Source organism: Mobula birostris, chromosome 15 (assembly GCF_030028105.1).
Source record: "Mobula birostris isolate sMobBir1 chromosome 15, sMobBir1.hap1, whole genome shotgun sequence".
Taxonomy (NCBI): Eukaryota; Metazoa; Chordata; class Chondrichthyes; order Myliobatiformes; family Myliobatidae; genus Mobula; species Mobula birostris.
In genome coordinates, this window is record NC_092384.1 from 12,373,363 (window position 1) to 12,392,676 (window position 19,314).

General features: G+C 44.1%; 1 protein-coding gene across 3 annotated transcripts in view; it reads left to right on the forward strand.

The window, feature by feature from the left end:
• LOC140210402 (microtubule-associated tyrosine carboxypeptidase 1-like) overlaps positions 1–19,314 on the forward strand; it is a 94,528-nt gene that overhangs the window by 68,259 nt on the left and 6,955 nt on the right. For all 3 annotated transcript variants that reach the window (XM_072279331.1, XM_072279333.1, XM_072279332.1), the window contains 3 exons: positions 2,377–2,509; positions 8,681–8,986; positions 12,086–12,183. In XM_072279331.1, coding sequence (XP_072135432.1) covers positions 2,377–2,509; positions 8,681–8,986; positions 12,086–12,183 — 537 coding nt within the window. The remainder of the gene's footprint in view (positions 1–2,376; positions 2,510–8,680; positions 8,987–12,085; positions 12,184–19,314) is intronic.

Genomic DNA, 19,314 nt, shown 5'->3' on the forward strand with positions numbered 1-19,314 from the left:
TCAATTGATCAAATCTGTCTACCGGAACATGGTCCATCAAATGCTCCTGACATCCAATTAAATCCTTAAATAGCTAAGTAATTAGACAGCTGTAAAAAGCAGTTGAGGAACATCTGGTAGCTCTTGGGCTATATTCCCTGGAGTTCAGGAGAATGAAGGGGGATCTCATAGAAACATTCAGAATGTTAAGAGGCCTGTACAGATTCGATATAGCAAAGTTATTTCCCATGGTAGGGGATTCTAGGACAAGAGGGCACGACTTCAGGATTGAAGGACGCCCTTTTAGAACTGAGATGCGGAGAAATTACTTTAGTCAGAGGGTGATAAATGTGTGGAATTTGTTGCCACGAGCGGTTGTGGAGGCCAAGTCATTGGGTGTATTTAAGGAAGAGATAGATAGGTCCTTGATTAGTCAGGGCATCCAAGGGTATGGGGTGAAAGCAGGGGCGTGCGGATGACTGGAAGAATTGGATCAGCCATTGATTGAATGGCAGAGCAGACTCGATGGGCTGAATGGCCTACTTCTGCTCCTATATCTTATGGCCTTATGAACTTTGTAAATTTGTATGAACATTAATATTAGAACACATGAAAATGAAGTTGGAAGGGTTTTTTCAGCCTCTCCTGCCTGCTCTGCTATTCAATTAGATCAAGGAATTTCAGGCCTCCTAGTTCTGCCCATTATGACTTGTTGGTCCATGGCTTCTTCTACTGCCATGATGAGGCCACTCCAAGATTGGAGGAGCACCACCTGATATTTAAGCTGATACCCTACAACCTGACAGCATGAACATCAATTTCTCCAATTTCTCCCCCTTCCCGCTTTCCTCTTCTTCCATTCCCTTTTCTGGCTTCCTCTTACCCATTGTCCTCACCTACCTATCAGCCCCTGATACTTCTCCTTCTCTTTCTCCCATGGTCCACTCCTCTCCCATCAGATTCCTTCTTCAGCCCTTTTCCTTTTCCACCTATCACCTACCAGCTTCTCTCTTTATCCCTCCCTTCCCCACTTACCCATCTTGCCTCTCACCTATCACCTGCCAGCTTGTACGCCTTTCCCTTCCCAAACTTCTATACTGGCTTCTTCACCCTTCCTGTCTAATCCTGATGAAGGGTCCCCATCCAACTGTTTATTCCTCTCCATAGATGCTGCCTGACTTGTTGTGTACCTCCAGCAATTTGTGTGCATTACTCTGAATTTCCAGCATCTGCAGGAAGTCATCTGTTTACCATTTATCTCCTCAGCACTTTCCTGCATTATTCCCACATGCATTTTCCATCAAACCAAAAATCTATCAATCTCTTTCTAGAACATACTCAGCAGCCAAGCCCCCATGGCCCTCTTGGATGGAACTTTTGCCAGGGTGAAGAATTTCCTTCTCATCTCTATCCTGAATAACAGACCCCTTAATCTGACACTTAACCTTTGCAGCAGCAACACAGGCACAGAGCATCAGATAAGCAGCATTCCCAAGAAAAACATAAATTCCACATGTTTTATAAGAAAGAACACAATTAGATCAACAAAAATTTAATTTTAATACCAAGGGTTCCCAGTGTTCAGAGTGTTGCTAAAGTGTAGGGTCTGTGCTGATTGGTTCAAGAAACAAATGGTTGAATGGAAGTGACTGTTCTGGAACCTGATGGTGTGGGACTTCGGGCTTCTGCATCTCCTGCCTGGTGGTAGCTATGAGAAGACAGCATGGTCCAAATGCCTTCATGAAGCATTGCCTCCATAGATGCTGCTGTTGGGGATGATATGTCAGTGATGATCCACCATTTTTTTTCCTTTTGAAAGGAGGTTTATTTAGCAATTACGGTGTCACATTATTACCATTCTACAATATTCCATTATTCACACCATTCAGCGTTTCAAATAAATAATCTGTATCCAGAATGCTCTTGAGTTCCTATGACATCCGTCGGTTTCAGAAATCCCCTATTATATCCATGACATCTGTGTGCATCTTTCTCCAGGGACACCCAGGCATAGTCTTAACCCCACGAAGAGGGCAGGTAGTCAGCTCAGGCAGAACCCTTGACTGCCCCGTCACCTCTCACACTCTGTATATACATAATCTCTTCTCAGCTGAAGAAATGATAGGTCGCTGGGGAGTCATAAATTGACTTAAAGTATCTGTTACATGTATTGCTCTGTGGAACACTTTCCACGTCAGGTTCCCAAAATAAAGCTGAAGGACTCCCACACTGAGAGACCTCCACTGAGGACCTCCCTCATTGCTGGATGGCAAAACAGACCACTGGTAGATGAGGGTGGGGAAGTGTGCAACGAGCAGGAGCAGCCCTCTATTCTCTTCGGTTCTCTCACCTGGCGTCCAGCCATCTGACCCTTCCTCGTTCTCCCTCCCCCTGCAGGTGGTGGTGCGGCTCAGCGATGACCTGCTGTCTCAGGCGGTGATGATGGTGGAGAACTGTCGGCCCACGCTCACCATCAACCTGGCGGGAGCTCGCCAGCACTGGCTGGAGGGAATGCTACGGCATGAAATAGGTCTGTGTCGGGTAGGATGGAAGGGTGTTTTATTGCCTTGTCACCATAGCTCTTCTCCCCACCGCTTTTTTCTGTGTTCTCTGGTTCCTCTGGCTGCTGTCCACTCTTCGTTATTGTGCCAATTTAATCACACTGGAACATGGAATATATAACATAGAAATAGAACTTAGATCATTACGGATCCTTTGGCCCACAGGTTTGTGCTGACCTTTCACTTACTGTAAGATCTATCTAACCCTGCCTTTCTACTTATCTCTCCATGTTTCTATCATCCACGTGCCTAAGAGTTTCCTAAATGCCACTGCAGTATCTCTATTCCATGCACCCATTACTCTGTGTTAAAATCTTATCTCTGACTTACCCCCATATATTTCTCCACTTTAAGTAATGCCCTCTCATATTAACCTTTCCATGACCCCACCCCAACCAGGAAAAAGTCTCTGGCTACCCACTCTTATCATCTCATACACCTCTATTGAGTTATCTCTCATCCTCCTTCATTCCAAAGAGAAACACTACCTTCATAAAACATGCTCCAGGTGGCATCCTGGTAAATCTCCTCTGCTCCCTCTCTGAAGCTTCCATATTCTTATAATGAGGAAACCAGAAATGAACACAATATTCCAAATGTGCTCTAACCAATATTTTACAGAGCTTAACATAACCTTGCAGCAGCAGAACTGAAATCTGAATAATGAAAGCCAACACACTTCACCTTCTTAACTACCCTGTCAACGAACGTGGCAACTTTGAGAGATCTGTGGATGTGGACCCCAAGATCCCTCTGTTCCTCCACATTGCCAAGAATCCTGCCATTAATCTTGTATTCTGCCTTCAAATTTCACCTTCCAAATCTTGGGTTCTGGTAACTGATCCTGAGTCTGTGCTGGATGGGCCTCCACAAAGGCACTAGGAATGGAGAGTCACTGGAACGGAGGAAGGAGCAGGAGGCTTGACTGCTGTTGGTGTCTGAAGATACTACTGCTAGGCTATTTCTTGCAGTCACAGAATTTCACAACTTTTACAGCACGGTAAAGGGGCTATTTGTCCCAACGAGGTCAGACTGACATTGTATAACAGTAATTCAAACAGTCCTCTCCTCCACCCTCTCCTGCAAACCCGAACATTCCTTCCTCTCAGATGCCTATTCAGCTCTCTTCCCAGCACCACAGTGAGTCTGCCTGACAAAATAGAGTTTTACACCCTAAAGTTATTATTTTCACGAGCGTACAATCCCTGCCCTGCAGATCTTCCTGAATAGACACAGCACGTGCATAAATTGAATTGAAGTGAACTGACTTTATTTCTTACATCCTTCACATACATGGGGAGTAAAAATCTTTACGTTACGTCTCTGTCTAAATGTGCAATGTGCAATCATAGTAATTTATAATAATTTATAATAAATAGTACAGTCAATGTAACACAGAAATACAGTCAAATCAGCGTGAGTTAATCAGTCTGATGGCCTGGTGGAAGAAGTTGTCCCAGAGCCTGTTGGTCCTGGCTTTTATGCTTTTCCTGGATGATAGCAACTGAATTAGATTGTGGTTGGGGTGACTCGGGTCGCCAATGATCCTACAGGCCCTTTTCTCACACCTGTCTTTGTAAATGTCCTGAATCATGGGAAGTTCACAACTACAGATGCGCTGGCCTGTCCACACCACTCTCTGCAGAGTCCTGCGATTGAGGGAGTTACAGTTCCCATACCAGGCAGTGATGCAGCCAGTCAGGATGCTCTCAATTGTGCCCCTGTAGAAAGTTTTTAGGATTTGGGGGCCTTTACCAAACTTCTTCAACCGTCTGAGGTGAAAGAAGCACTGTTGTGCCTTTTTCACCACATAGCTGGTGTGTACAGACCACGTGAAGTCCTCGGTGATGTGGATGCCGAGGAACTTAAAGCTGTTTACCCTCTCAATGCCAGATCCACTGATGTCAATAGGTGTTAGCCCATCTCCATTCCTCCTGTAATCCACAACCAGCTCCTTTATTTTTGCGATATTGAGGGAGAGGTTGTTTTCTTGATACAACTGTGTCAGAGAGATGACTTCTTCCCTGTAGGCCACTTCGTTATTGTTTGAGATTAAGCCAATCAATGTAGTGTTGTCAGCAAATGTAATGAGCAGATTAGAGCTGTGGGTGGTGACACGGTCATGGGTATACAGGGAGTAAAGGAGGGCACTTATTACACAGCCCTGAGGGGCTCCTGTGTTGAGATTCAGAGGGGTGGAGGTGAAAGAGCCCACTCTTACCACCTGCCAGTGGTCTGACAGGAAGTCCAGGATCCAGCTGCACAAAGCAGGGTCAAGGCCAAGGTCTCTGAGCTTCCTGTCAAGCCTGGATGGACTTATGGTGTTGAATGCTGAACTGTAGTCCAAGAACAGCATGCTCACATAAGCATCCTTCTTCTCCAGATGTGTCAGGACAGTATATAGGGCAGTGGCTATTGCATCGTCTGTTGATCAGTTGTGTCCGTAGGCGAATTGTAGAGGGTCCAGTCTGGGTGGTAGCTTGCCGCAGATGTAATCCTTGACCACCCTCTCAAAGCATTTGCTTATTATTGAGGTGAGTTCAATAGGATGCCAGTCGTTCAGGGATGTTACTTTGGTCTTTTTTGGTACAGGGGCGATGGTGGATAATTTGAAGCAGGAGGACACTCTATACTGGGAGAGGGAGAGAGTAAAAATATCTGTAAACACACCTGTGAGTAGGACTGCGCATATCCTGAGTACCCCCCTCAGATGCCGTCCAGTCCTGCAGTTTTGCAACTGTCCACCCGTTGGAAATATCTGCGTACCTTAGCCTCAGAGATGACCAGGTTGCAGGTTGTAGCGGTGGCTTTCCTTGGAGGCTCAGAGTTAGTGACATCGAACCGAGTGTAAAAGCCATTGAGCGCATCTGGGAGAGAGGCGGCAATATTGGTGGCACCACAATGTTTGGCTTTGAAGTCTGTGATGGTATGCAACCCTCACTACAAGTCACGTGTGATATTCATTGTGAATCTTAACATAGAAAAACATAGAAACATAGAAAACCTACAGCACAATACAAGCCCTTTGGCCCACAATGCTGTGCCAAACATGTACCTATGAGGGGTGATTGAAGTTTGTGGCCAAAGGTAGAAGGAGATGAGTTATACGGCTCTCATTATACGCACATGCAGTTCAACTCTTTGAGTGATTATGCAGAAAGTTTGAAGTTAATAACTCATCTCCTACCTTAGGCCACGAACTTATCAATCACCCCTGCTGTGGACACTTTCTGGAGGTCCAAGATCCGTATGCTCCACAACCACTGGACTAGGTGTGTAAATATAGGAGGGGACTATGTTGAAAAATACATGTGCTAGGTTTTCTAAAATTGACCTTAGGCCACGAACTTATCAACCTCCCCTCGTACTTTAGAAATTACCTAAGGTTACCCATAGCCCTCTATTTTTCTCAGCTCCTATCGTATGTGCCTCTATCACTGTCGCTGGCAGCCCATTCCATGCGCTCACCACTCTGTGTAAAAAACTTTACCTGTGACATCTCCTCTGTACCTACTACCAAGCACCTTAAAACTGTGCCCTCTCATGTTAGTCATTTCAGCGCTGGGAAAAAGCCTCTGACTATCCACATGATCAATGCTTCTCATCATCTTATACACCTCTATCAGGTCACCTCTGATTCTCCACCGCTCCAAGGAGAAAAGGCTGAGGTCACTCAACCTGTTCTCATAAGGCATGCTCCCCAATCCAGGCAACATCCTTGTAAATCTCCTCTGCAGCCTTTCTATGGTTTCCACATCCTTCTTGTAGTGAGGTGACCAGAACTGAGTGCAGTACTCCAAGTGGGGTCTGACCAGGGTCCTATACAGCTGTAACATTACCTCTCGGCTTTTGAACTCAATCCCTCAGCTGATGAAGGCCAATGCACCGTATGCTTTCTTAACCAGGGTAAAACTGTGCAGCAGCCCTGAGTGTCCTATGGACTCAGACCCCAAGATCCCTCTGATCCGCCGCACTGCCAAGAGTCTTACCATTAATACTATATTCTGTCATCATATTTGACCTACCAAAATGAACCACCTAACACTTATCTGGGTTGAACTCCATCTGCCACTTCTCAGCTCAGTTTTGCATCCTATCGATGTCCTGCTGTAATCTTTGACAGCCCTCCACACTATCCACAACACCCCAAACCTTTGTGTCATCAGCAAATTTACTAACCCATCCCTCCACTTCCCCGTCCAGGTCATTTCTAAAAATCACGAAGAGAAGGGGTCCCAGAACAAAAGAAGGTCCCCTTGGATCCCATGCCTCCTTACTTTCTCAATAAGCCTTTCATGGCATACCATATCAAATGCCTTGCTGAAATCCATATACACTATCTCTACTGCTCTACCTTCATCAATGTGTTTAGTCACATCCTCAAAAAATTCAATCAGGCTCGTAAGGCATGACCTGCCTTTCACAAAGTCATGCTGACTATTCCTAATCATATTATACCTCTCCAAATAAATCCTGCCTCTCACGATCTTTTCCATCAACTTACCAACCACTGAAGTAGGACTCACTGGTCTATAATTTTCTGGGCTATCTCTACTCCCTTTCTTGAATAAAGGAACAACATCCGCAACCCTCTAATCCTCCCAAACCTTTCCCATCCCCATTGATGATGCAAAGATCATCGCCAGAGGCTCAGCAATCTCCTCCCTCGCCTCCCACAGTAGCCTGGAGTACATCTCATCCGGTCCCAGCAATTTATCCAACTTGATGCTTTCCAAAAGCTCCAGCACATCCTCTTTCTTAATGTCTATATGCTCAAGCTTTTCAATCAGCTGTAAGTCATCCCTACAATAGCCAAGATCCTTTTCCGTAGTGAATACTGAAGGAAAATATTCAATAAGTACTCCGGTTCCATACACACTTTTCCACTGTCACACTTGATTGGTCTGACTCAATCTTGTCCGTGTTTTGTTGTTTCGCAGCCTTGATAGCTTTGCGCAGATTGTAGCTACTTTTCTTGAGCTCCTGCTGATTGCTGGCAGCGTAAGCTCTGTGTCATGTGTTAAATGTTGCTTGCATGGAACTATTGATCCAAGGTTTCTGGTTTGGGAAGACCCTGACTGACTTATGGGGGACAACTTTGTTGATGCACTTCCGGATGAAGCACGAGACTCCATCCATGAACTTGAGGACATCCTCATCATGGAAGACATTCCAGTTGACGTCATCAAGCTAAAGTCTTTATTACAAATCTTCCTTCACTTGATTTATTCTATGATTTTTGCATAAAGTGTATCGAGTTGTCTTATCATGTTGCAAACAGAAACATTTCCCTCTCATTCCTTTAATGTGGGGTGTGAGGTTGCAGCCCCTTTAAGTTTCTTTCCCCACTATGGCCTGCTTCACGGTTCTCTGTAGGTACAACCCTGTACCATCTAGCACTTTATGAAATTCTGCCAGTTTTGACTGAAATTGAGTTGAACTTTGCTCCTGAAGTTGATACTGGTGCTGGAGTTGACCCTGAGTGTACCAAAAATGTTTAAACAATTGATCCCCTGTTCTTTTCTGATTCAGCAATAGGCATTCATGTATGTATTCATAAACAAAGGAATCACTGTACATGTGTTATACCACAAGAAATCACTTTATCACAGTTAGATGAAACATGCAATACAGAAAGGAAAACAAATGGTTAATGAAGTAGCAGTACAAAAAACATCCACAATATGAGCTGATCTTCAGAATGCCGGAAGGAACCATAAATCTGAAACATTTTATGCTACCTTCTCTCCCTTTCTGTAACCTTCTCAATGTTATTGTCCTTATTTTCTCCAGTTGTTAGCATCAATCTCAACCCAGCCAAGAAAAGATTCCCCTTCTTATACCCTTCAAAACCCCTTACACTAGTACTTTCCCATGAACATTTTGTATTTGTTACTGCAGCTGCACATGACCTTACCTTCCCCAGCTAAACGACGTGTATTCATCATCATGTTCTCTCAAGGTTGCAGACCTGTATTCCTTTAACTTTCTCAGAACTATCCCACTTCCAGTCTAACACTACTTCGTCTTTCAAACTTACTATATACCAAGGAGGAATCACATTTAACTCTTTTCTTATACTGTGGGACGTTGAGACTTTGTCCCTCCATATGCTAATTTGAAATCTATGTTGGTGTCAGGCACGCACTACATTCGAGGAGTCAACAACAGCCATCAGCCCTGGCACAGTGCAGCAGGTAGGAAGCAGTATGGTCTGAAGCCAGCTAACCCGACAGAAGAAGGCCTGGCCAGCTTGAACAGTGTCCTGTACCGCAAGTACCCATTCCTGTGGCGGGCCGCTCTACTCTACTACACTGTCTTCCAGGCCAGTCAGATGTCTTTCAGCCAGCTTTTTGAAGACATTGCTAAGTTTGTCATGGACCCAAACACTCGATGGGAGTACTGCGTACGAGCCAAGAGAGGGCAGACAGATACTTCTAAAACAGGTCAGGTTCATTGATGTTTATAACACTTTTCTGCAATGTGGTAGGTGCTAATAGTCATGTGTTAACATAGAAACATAGAAAACCTACAGCACAATACAGGCCCTTTGGCCCACAATGCTGTGGCGAACATGTAGTTACTTTAGAAATTACCTAGGATTACCCATAGTCCTCTATTTTTCTAAGCTCCATGTCCCTATCCAGGAGCCTCTGAAAAGACCCTTAAAAAGATTCTTAAAATATTTTATAGAATGTCTCTGTGTTACAAAATCACTAATTCGTATTTATGTTGGAGATGTAGATAGATAATGTGGAACCATCATGTCTGCTGTTTATTAAAGCCGTCCTTATTGCACTAATGGAGTACTGAAAGCAAGGATCAAGGATCATTCAATGTTTCAAGATGTAACCAAGCAAGGTGGATAAGGGTGAACTAGCTGGAACGGTTCATCTGGATTTTCTGAAGGCCTTCAATAAAGTGGCACACAAGACAATGTTAAACAAGAGTAGACTTCTCAGCATGGAAGGAGGAAAGGACAGCAAATAAATGGAGGAACTCAATAGGCCAGGCAACATCTACAGAGAGGAATAAACTCTCCCTTGGCTTCATCTTTTACCTGCCAGCTTGTACTCCTCTGCCAATCCCCTTCCAACCTTCTCATTCTGGCTTTTTTCCCCTTTTCCTCCAGCCTTGATGAAGTCTGAACCCAAAATGTCGACTCTTTATTCCTTTCCATAAACGCTGCCTGACCTGCTGAGTTCCTTCAGTTTTTTGCGTATGTTACTTTAGATTTCCAGCATCTGCAGAATCTCTTATATTTATGGTAATAATTGGGCTATCCTTGAGCTGGCAGGGTGTGAGTAGTGAGGTGCCTCAGTGATTAATGCTGGTAACCCCAGCTTTTCACAATCAGTACCACTGAACAGGATGAAGAGATCTGTAGAATATCCATTTTTAATGTAAAGGTGGGTAGCAGTGAGGAGGACACAGAGGCTTCAGGGGAATACAGATAGGCTAGGTGAATAAGCAAGGACACGAAAGCTGGAATATAATGTAAAATGATGGATGAACTTATTCATCATCAGTCCCGATAAAGGGTCTTGGCCCGAAAAGTCGACTGTTTATTTCTCTCCATAGATGCTGCCTGACCTGCTAAGTTCCTTCAGCATTACAAAGTTTAAAGTTCAAAGTAAATATTTTATCAAAGTACATATATGTCACCATATACTACCTTGAGATTCAATTTCTTGTGGATATTTACAGTAGATACAAAGAAACACAATAGAATCAATGATGAATTACACACAAACAAAAACTGACAGTCAATATGCAAAAGATGACAAACTATGCAAATACAAAATAATAATAATAATTAGAAGAAAAAGAAGAAGTAGAGGAGAGGCTGTATTTGGTATTTGGTATTGGGAAATGAATCCGGTCAGATGTCAGACCTCTTGGTGGGAGAGCATTTTGGAGGTAGTGATCACAACTCTATCTCCATGTTGCTGGAGAGGGATAGGAGCAGACAATTTGGGAAAAAATTTAATTGGGGTAGGGGGATAGATGATGCTATTAGGCAGGAACTTGGGACCATAAATTGGGAGCAGATGTTCTCAGGGAAATGCACGGCAGAAATATGGCAAATGTTTCGGGAACATTTCCATGGCGTTCTGCATAGGTATGTTCCATTGAGGCAGGGAAAGGATGGTAAGAGTAATAGAACCATGGTGTACAAAGGACGTAGAAAATCTAGTGAAGAAGAATAGCTTACGAAAGGTTCAGGAAACTAGGTACTGCTAGAGTTCTAGAAAATTACAAGGGCACCAGGAAGGAGCTCAAGAATGAAATTAGGAGAGCTAGAAGGGGCCATGAGAAGGCCTTGGCGGGTAGGATTAAGGAATAGCCCAAGGCATTCTACAAGTATGTGAAGAGCAAGGAATGAACCATGTGAGAATAGGACCAATCAGATGCAATAGTGGAAACATGTGCATAGAGCTGGAGGAGGTAGCGGAGGCACTTAATGAATACTTTGCTTCAGTATTCACCAGGGAAAAGGACCTTGGCAATTGTGGGGATGACTTACAGTGGACTGAAACACTTGAGTGTATAGACATTAAGAAAGAGGATCTGATGGAGTTTTTGTAAGGTACTAAATTAGATAAGTCACTGGGACCGGTCGAGATATACCCCAGGTTACTATGGGAAGTGAGGGAGAAAATTGCTAAGCCTCTGGCGATGATCCTTGCATCATCAATAGGGACAGGAGAAGTACCAGAGGAATGGAAGGTTGCTAACATTGTTCCCTTGTTCAAAAAAGGGAGTAGAGATAACCCAGGAAATTATAGATCAGTGAGTCTTACTTCAGTGTTGTTGGAGAAGATCCTGAGAGGCAGCATTTGGAGCATTTGGAGCATTTGGAGAGACATAATCTTATTAGGGATAGTCAGCATGGCTTTGTCAAGGATAGTTCATGCCTTACGAACCTGATTGAATTATTTGAGGATGTAGCAAAACACATTGATGAAGGTAGAGCAGTGGATGTCATCTTTTGCCCCCAAAATATACTGAATTAAAAGAGGAGATTGAAAGACTATGGAACATGAACAGGGTATACATTGTCTCAATAGCAATATCTACAACTGGTATCATCCCAAAGTAACTACACAGTAGAATTAAATAATTAGGCCTTCTCAACAATATTCATGTAAATACCCAGAAAGCCACAATACTAAACACCACTAGAAATTCCTAAAGTTCCTAGCAATTGAGAAATGAATGTGTTTGACTATGCCTATACCTCAAGTTTTACCAGCTTGAGCTGAGAAAAAATAAATAATAACAATAGTAATAATAAATAAATAAATAATACATTATATGAAGAATGTGAGCTGTTGAGTCCTTGAAAGTGAATCCATAGATTGTGGAATCGGTTCAATGTTGAGTAAGTCTAATTTGTATGGAAATACATCAAAACTATTTGCTCCCATTAACTCCCTAACCTGTTATTTGAGCTTTCATGCTGTTTAGGGTGTCCTTAGTTCCTGTTGTAGAATGTTTTCTGATCCATGCCTCACTCACAAGTGGCTCTCTTTTATTTCTAGGCTGTTTTAGTAAGGACCAGGTGTATTTAGATGGAGTATTGATGTTGCTTCGATACCGGAAGACTATTGATTTCAAGATGCTGGCAGCACTGGGAAAGGTAACTATGTCAACTTTGCTCTAATACTTCTTCATACTCAGCTATTACTTTTAGTTCAGCACTAGAGGGGGTGACTGGTTTTAAGGTGCCAGTAACCCTCCTTTACCCCTTCTCCTGTCGGTAGAAATGGTTCTGCCAGGCTTAGTAGCTAAGTCACACTTGAAGGCCAGGAGCTGGACTTTGTTGTCAGAGGCTATCTGAGATGCATTTCAATGGAAGCATTTAATAGGTAGTGGGAGCTTATCCCCATTGCCTTCTCCAGCTATGACAGCTTAAAGAACCAGTTGCAAAACCTTAAAACCAATCACTTTGTGCAGACAAGCTTGTCAGCCATGGTTGGCAGTTCATCTAGGAGAAAGAAAACTCTTATCTCAAACAGTCCCTGCCTTGCACTCTCTCATGGGGAAGGCTTCAGGAGTAAATTCCAAGGAGAAATTTGGAGCTAGAGTCCTTAAGACAATCCTACGTTGAGTTCCAGACTGACTGGCAACTCCCACTGATGCCAAACTGTATCAGTCTCTGCGTTCCTTTGGATTCATCAGCTGCATGGAGGTGGGGAGCGTGCTGCGTGGGAAACAGCTTGCTCCCCATGTCTTACTGCTCTGCTTAAGTATCACTTAGGCAGATTGGATGCAATATCCATGGTCGACCCAGACCAATGGAGGGCCTCATCATCGGTGGAGGTGGCACGGGAGGCTTGCAACACATGGCAAAGAATAATCCAATATAGAGGGAAATCATCAAGTCACCCAAATCTTTTTGATGTCCTGTCGGTATTTAGGTAAGATTCAAAATTAAATTTTATTTATCATGTGTATATCAAAACATACAGTGAAATGTGTAATTTCCATTGACCAGGGTGTGCTGGGGGCAGCCTACAAATGTCGCCATGCATTCTGGTGCCAACATAACATGCCCACTATGCTCAGCTGAATGCCATAGAACGCAATGAGCAACAGAACTACAACAACAAATCAAACTCCTGTTCCTCCCTCCCACCCATGCACATTGCAATATTGCATTTGAATTTATTGGTCCTTTTTCTTTAAATCAAAGTATTTTCTCTCAATCATGGTGTGTAAACTCCAAGTGTCTTGCACACTGCTCTCATATTCCCTTCACAAAATAATATGGTACATTAATATGCCATTGGAAGTTTTATTCAGCGTCCACTGGCATTAGTGGTAATATATTGACGATGCTTCCTAATATATGTGCTAGAAAGTTGAAGTTATCCCAGTAGAGCTTTGTACATGGCTGGCCCTGCTGATTATGATATTCTAATTATACCAACCTAGGGTCAGAGGACTGTCTCTGTGTTGGAGTGGGAGGGTGTGGGAGGGAGGAATGGAATTGCTTTGCTGTTGTTGCTTAGGGTCATAGAATCATAGAGCACTACAGTGCTGACACAGGCCCTTTGGCCCATCTAGACTGTGGCAAACTATTATGCTGCCTTGTCCCATTGACCTGGATCTGGACCACAGCCCTCTATACCTCTGACACATCCACGTACCTATCCAACTTTCTCTTAAATCTTGAAATCAAACCTGCATCCACCACTTCTGTTGGCAGCTGATAGAATCATGGGTGCTTGTTGTGTTCTGCTTTGTTACGTTATATCATTGCTGTTGCTTGTGTTGTTCTGTTGAACATCATGGGTATGCTATATTGGTGACAGAATGTGTCATGACACTCTCCTGAGGTTGTGTTGGTTGTTAACATAAATGGTGCATTTCTCTATATGTTTCAATGTACGTGTGATCAATAGATGAATCTGAATCTGAATTGAATGAGCATGTGGAGGTTTGTTTTTGAATGCAGGGCTCTTGGAAGTTGAACTTTTTGTTTGATATTGAACAGTAGCTGAATTTGGATGGTTGTCCTGCCTTCAGGCTTCACTTCTCTTAAAGCAAACTCCCCTCTGCAGAGTTGCCATGTTGCAGGTTGGAATGCAGACACAAAGCTGCCTTGCTCTTCTACCTCACTTCTGGTGCATGTCATCAAGGAGCTGATGGTTCCCACTTGGACTCCCTGCTGGGAGAGGAAGCCAGCGTTCCTCGTCTGTTCAGCTTCTCTGGATGCACGAATGTAGAATAGGAAGCTATCTTAGATACTTCCAGAATGTAGAATAGGAAGCTATCTTAGATACTTCCAGATCAAGTGGTGAACACCCTGTACCCCACATCCAAAATGTGCACACTCGCGTTACCAGTTCCTGCTTCCATTGTGTGTTATTGTTCATTTCTCCCGATACTCATGCTGTCTTTGAATGTCCATTGACTACACATCTTTGATAAGGGGGATCCTAGATAAAGCAGCACGGTAGCATAGCATTTAGCACAGTGACATCATCACCAGGATTCCGTAGGTGTCACTGTCTGTAAGGAGTTTGTACATTCTTCCCATGTCCACGTGAGCTTCCTCTGGATGCCCCTGTTCCCTCTCACATTCCAACAAGGTATGGTTACGGTTAGTGGGTTGTGGACATGCTATATTGGAAGCATGGCATCACCTGCGGACTGCCTAGCACAATCCTTGCAGATTTGATTTCAAACATATGACACATTTAACTGTACAACACATTTCGCTGTGACATATAAAGCTAATCTTTCTTTCTTTAATCTTTCACTTTGAGCTACTTGTTCCAGAGCCTCTTGTAATCAGGAGGTGACATAATATTTCAAATGGGTTTTTATTTCTGGGAATTGGGTTCACATCTCATTTAGTTGTATAAGAGGAGTTTTGCCTGACCGTTAACAATGTAGTGAATAGCTTCTATTTTTGTTTACCCAATCGGCTGTCCAGACTCAAGCTCTTGAATTTCCTTTATTAACTTTTCAACCTGTTAACGATTAACCTGTCAGCCTCTCTGTCTCTCCTTTCAATCCTTTTTATATCGCATCTCACTTTGTTCGACTCACAACATGTTTCTGTCCAGAGAGCCTGATTGAGCACTGGACTCTCTCCCACCCCACCTTTCCAAAGCAGGCTCCTGATAAATGAGACACCCCTTCAAAATACTTCAACAGCCAATCAAGCCCACACCTGAGTTTACTAATCTTCAAATCTCTGATGTATTCAATATTAAAAGATATGCCAAAACTAGTCCAGAGTAATCATTTAATTAAAAATTTTAACATTATTTACAGTGTTAAAAGTCTTAAAATAATAATTTTATTTGCAGTTTTAAAAGAATTTGAGTTAGAATACATAAAAGACAATCAACTAATCATCTGTAACACTGGCTTCACCTAGAGGCTTGATCTCGGGGGTGTTAAAACCCCTGCCCGGCCAAACCTAAGAAATCTCGTTTGGGTGGATGCTGCGCGATACGTCCCCTGTTACAAATCAATCCCCTAAAATAACAAACAGTACACAACATGCGATTAAATGATTAAGCTTTATATCTCTTACTTTGACTATGTGGTTAGTAGAGAAACAAAATATTTTAAAAAAGGGTGCCAATCTTATTAACGCAAACACGAGGAAATCTGCAGGTGCTGGAAATTCAAGCAACACACACAAAATGCTGGTGGAATGCAGCAGGCCAGGCAGCATCTATAGGAAGAGGTACAATCGACGCTTTGGGCCGAGACCCTTCGTCAGGACAAACTGAAAGAAGAGATAGTAAGAGATTTGAAAGTGGGAGGGGGAGGGAGAGGGGGAGATCCAAAATGATTGGAGAAGACAGGAGGGGGAGGGATGGAACTAACAGCTGGAAAGTTGATTGGCAAAAGGGATACAAGGCTGGAGAAGGGAGAGGATCATGGGATGGGGGGCCTAGGGAGAGAGAAAGGGGGAGGGGAGCACCAGAGGAAGATATAGTGAGAGGGACAGAGGGAGAAAAGAGAGAGAGAGAGAAAGAAAGGGAAAATAAATAAATAAATAAATAAGTAAGTAAGTAAGTAAGGGGTGGGGTAAGAAGGGGAGGAGGGGCATTAATGGAAGTTAGAGAAGTCAGTATTCATGCCATCAGGTTGGAGGCTACGCAGACTGAATATAAGGTGTTGTTCCTCCAACCTGAGTGTGGCTTCATCTTGACAGTAGAGGAGGCCATGGATGGACATATCAGAATTGGAATGGGACGTGGAATTAAAGGGAGCGATCCCTGCAGAGAGCAGAAAGATGAGGAGAGGGAAAGATGTGCTTGGTGGTGGGGTCCCATTGGAGGTGGCGGAAATCACGGAGAATTATATGCGGGACCCGGAGGCTGGTGGGGTGGTAGGTGAGGACAAGGGGAACCCTATCCCTAGTGGGGTGGCGGGAGGATAGGGTGAGAGCAGATGGTTGTGAAATGGGAGAGATGCATTTGAGAGCAGAGTTAATTCCACGTCCCATTCCTATTCTGATATGTCCATCCATGGCCTCCTCTACTGTCAAGATGAAGCCACACTCAGGTTGGAGGAACACCTTTTATTCCATCCGGGTAGCCTCCGACCTGATGGCATGAACGTTGACTTCTCTAGCTTTCGTTAATGCCCCTCCTCCCCTTCTTACCCCATCCCTTATTTATTTATTTATTTATTTATTTATTTATTTATTTATTTCCCCCCCCTTTCTTTCTCTCTCCTTTTTCTCCTTCTGTCCCTCTCACTGTATCTCCCCCTGGTGCTCCCCTCCCCGTTTCTCTCTCCCTAGGCCTCCTGTCCCATGATTCTTTCCCTTCTCCAGCCCTGTATCCCTTTTGCCAATCAACTTTCTCTGAGCTCCATCCCTCCCCCTCCTGTCTTCTCCTATCATTTCAGATCTCCCCCTCCCCCTCCCACTTTCAAATCTCTTACTATCTCTTCTTTCAGTTAGTCCCTGATGAAGGGTCTTGGCCCGAAACGTTGACTGTACCTCTTCCCATAGATGCTGCCTGGCCTGTTGTGTTCCAATCTTATTAAACAGTCTGTGCACTATCGTTGGAGCTCACTCAGTAGTTTGCCTTCCACCACTCGATCTCCTCCGAGTGTCGCCGACCTTCGGACTCCTGCTCGGAGACCACTCCATCTGGCAGCCTAACGAATCTCTCCATTCGTGTCTTCTCTCTTCATCCCTCTCTCGCCCTCTGGCAAAAGCCTGCGAAACCAACAGATTCCAGAATCACCAGACAGGGCAGCAGAATCCTGATTGGCTAACATGCATAGTTATCTCCAGCCATAACCCAAACATTTCTGCTACAGAGAAACCATTACCTCAGCAGTTAACATTACAGAGAAGCCTTTACATTAGCCTTAGCAGTGAAACATTACAAAGAAGCCATTACACATCTAATGACCAAGAAAACCTGGTTTGTTGATGAAGCCCATCACACTACTGGGGCATAGGATGCCAACAGCAGCTCATTGTCCTCTGTCCTGGGCCAGACTTGCAAGTTGTCTACAGGTGTAGCCCATCTTCAAAGATCCTTCTTCTCGCATGGATGAGGTCTTTGAAACTTGTGCTGGTGTTTCTGTAGCTGTGGGTTTTTATGGGATGGGGTGCAAACATCCTCCTTTCACAGCCAGGCTTGGGACTGTCCATGACAAAGGTAAAAAGAAAACCTGGCACCTGACCTTTCTCTCTCACAAGTTTCAGAATCAGAATCAAATTTATGATCATTGACATATGTCATTAAATTTGTTGTTTTGTGGCAGCTGTACAATACAATACATACAAAAATTACAGTAGGTTAAATAAGAAATATAAAAACAATAAATAAATAGTGCAAGAAGAGAGCAAAATAGAGAGGTGGTGTTTGTGGTTTTATGGGCTGTTCAGAAATCAGATGGCAGAGGGGAAGCAGCTGCTCCTAAAATGATGAGTGTGTTTTCAGGTTCCTCTACCTCTTCTCTGATAGTACCAATGAGAAGATGGCATGTCCCATATGATGAGGGTCTTTAATGATGGATGTTGCCTACTTGAGGTTGTCTCCATTGAACTGAATGACGGAATGGAGTCAGACAGAACATTGGTTGGCATAGTTTCAGTGTTGGATTTTTCCTGTGTAATTGCTGGAAATTTGGGGCAGTGGTAATCTGTAATGGTCTGTCAGGAAGCTTGGGATTTCTATATTCTCATAATTTTGCACTGCTTGCTTGTGTTTTTATATAATCACTTATATACATGTACTGTAATAGTTCATCAAAGTTGCTGGTGAACGCAGCAGGCCAGGCAGCATCTGTAGGAAGAGGTGCAGTCGACGTTTCAGGCCGAGACCCTTCGTCAGGACTAACTGAAGGAAGAGTGAGTAAGGGATTTGAAAGTTGGAGGGGGAGGGGGAGATCCAAAATGATAGGAGAAGACAGGAGGGGGAGGGATGGAGCCAAGAGCTGAACAGGTGATAGGCAAAAGGGGATACGAGAGGATCATGGGACAGGAGGTCCGGGAAGAAAGACAAGGAGTGGGGGGGGGGGGACCCAGAGGATGGGCAAGAGGTATATTCAGAGGGACAGAGGGAGAAAAAAGAGAGTGAGAGAAAGAATGTGTGCATAAAAATAAGTAACGGATGGGGTACGAGGGGGAGGTGGGGCCTTAGCGGAAGTTAGAGAAGTCGATGTTCATGCCATCAGGTTGGAGGCTACCCAGATGGAATATAACGTGTTGTTCCTCCAACCTGAGTGTGGCTTCATCTTTACAGTAGAGGAGGCTGTGGATAGACATGTCAGAATGGGAATGGGATGTGGAATTAAAATGCGTGGCCACTGGGAGATCCTGCTTTCTCTGGCGGACAGAGCGTAGATGTTCAGCAAAGTGGTCTCCCAGTCTGCGTCGGGTCTCGCCAATATATGAAAGGCCACATCGGGAGCACCGGGCGCAGTATATCACCCCAGTCGACTCACAGGTGAAGTGTTGCCTCACCTGGAAGGACTGTTTGAGGCCTTGAATGGTGGTAAGGGAGGAAGTGTAAGGGCATGTGTAGCACTTGTTCCGCTTACATGGATAAGTACCAGGAGGGAGATCAGTGGGGAGGGATGGGGGGGACGAATGGACAAGAGAGTTGTGTAGGGAGCGATCCCTGCAGAATGCAGAGAGAGGCGGGAAGGGAAAGATGTGCTTAGTGGTGGGATCCCGTTGGAGGTGGCGGAAGTTACGGAGAATAATATGTTGGACCCGGAGGCTGGTGGGGTGGTAGGTGAGGACCAGGGGAACCCTATTCCTAGTGGGGTG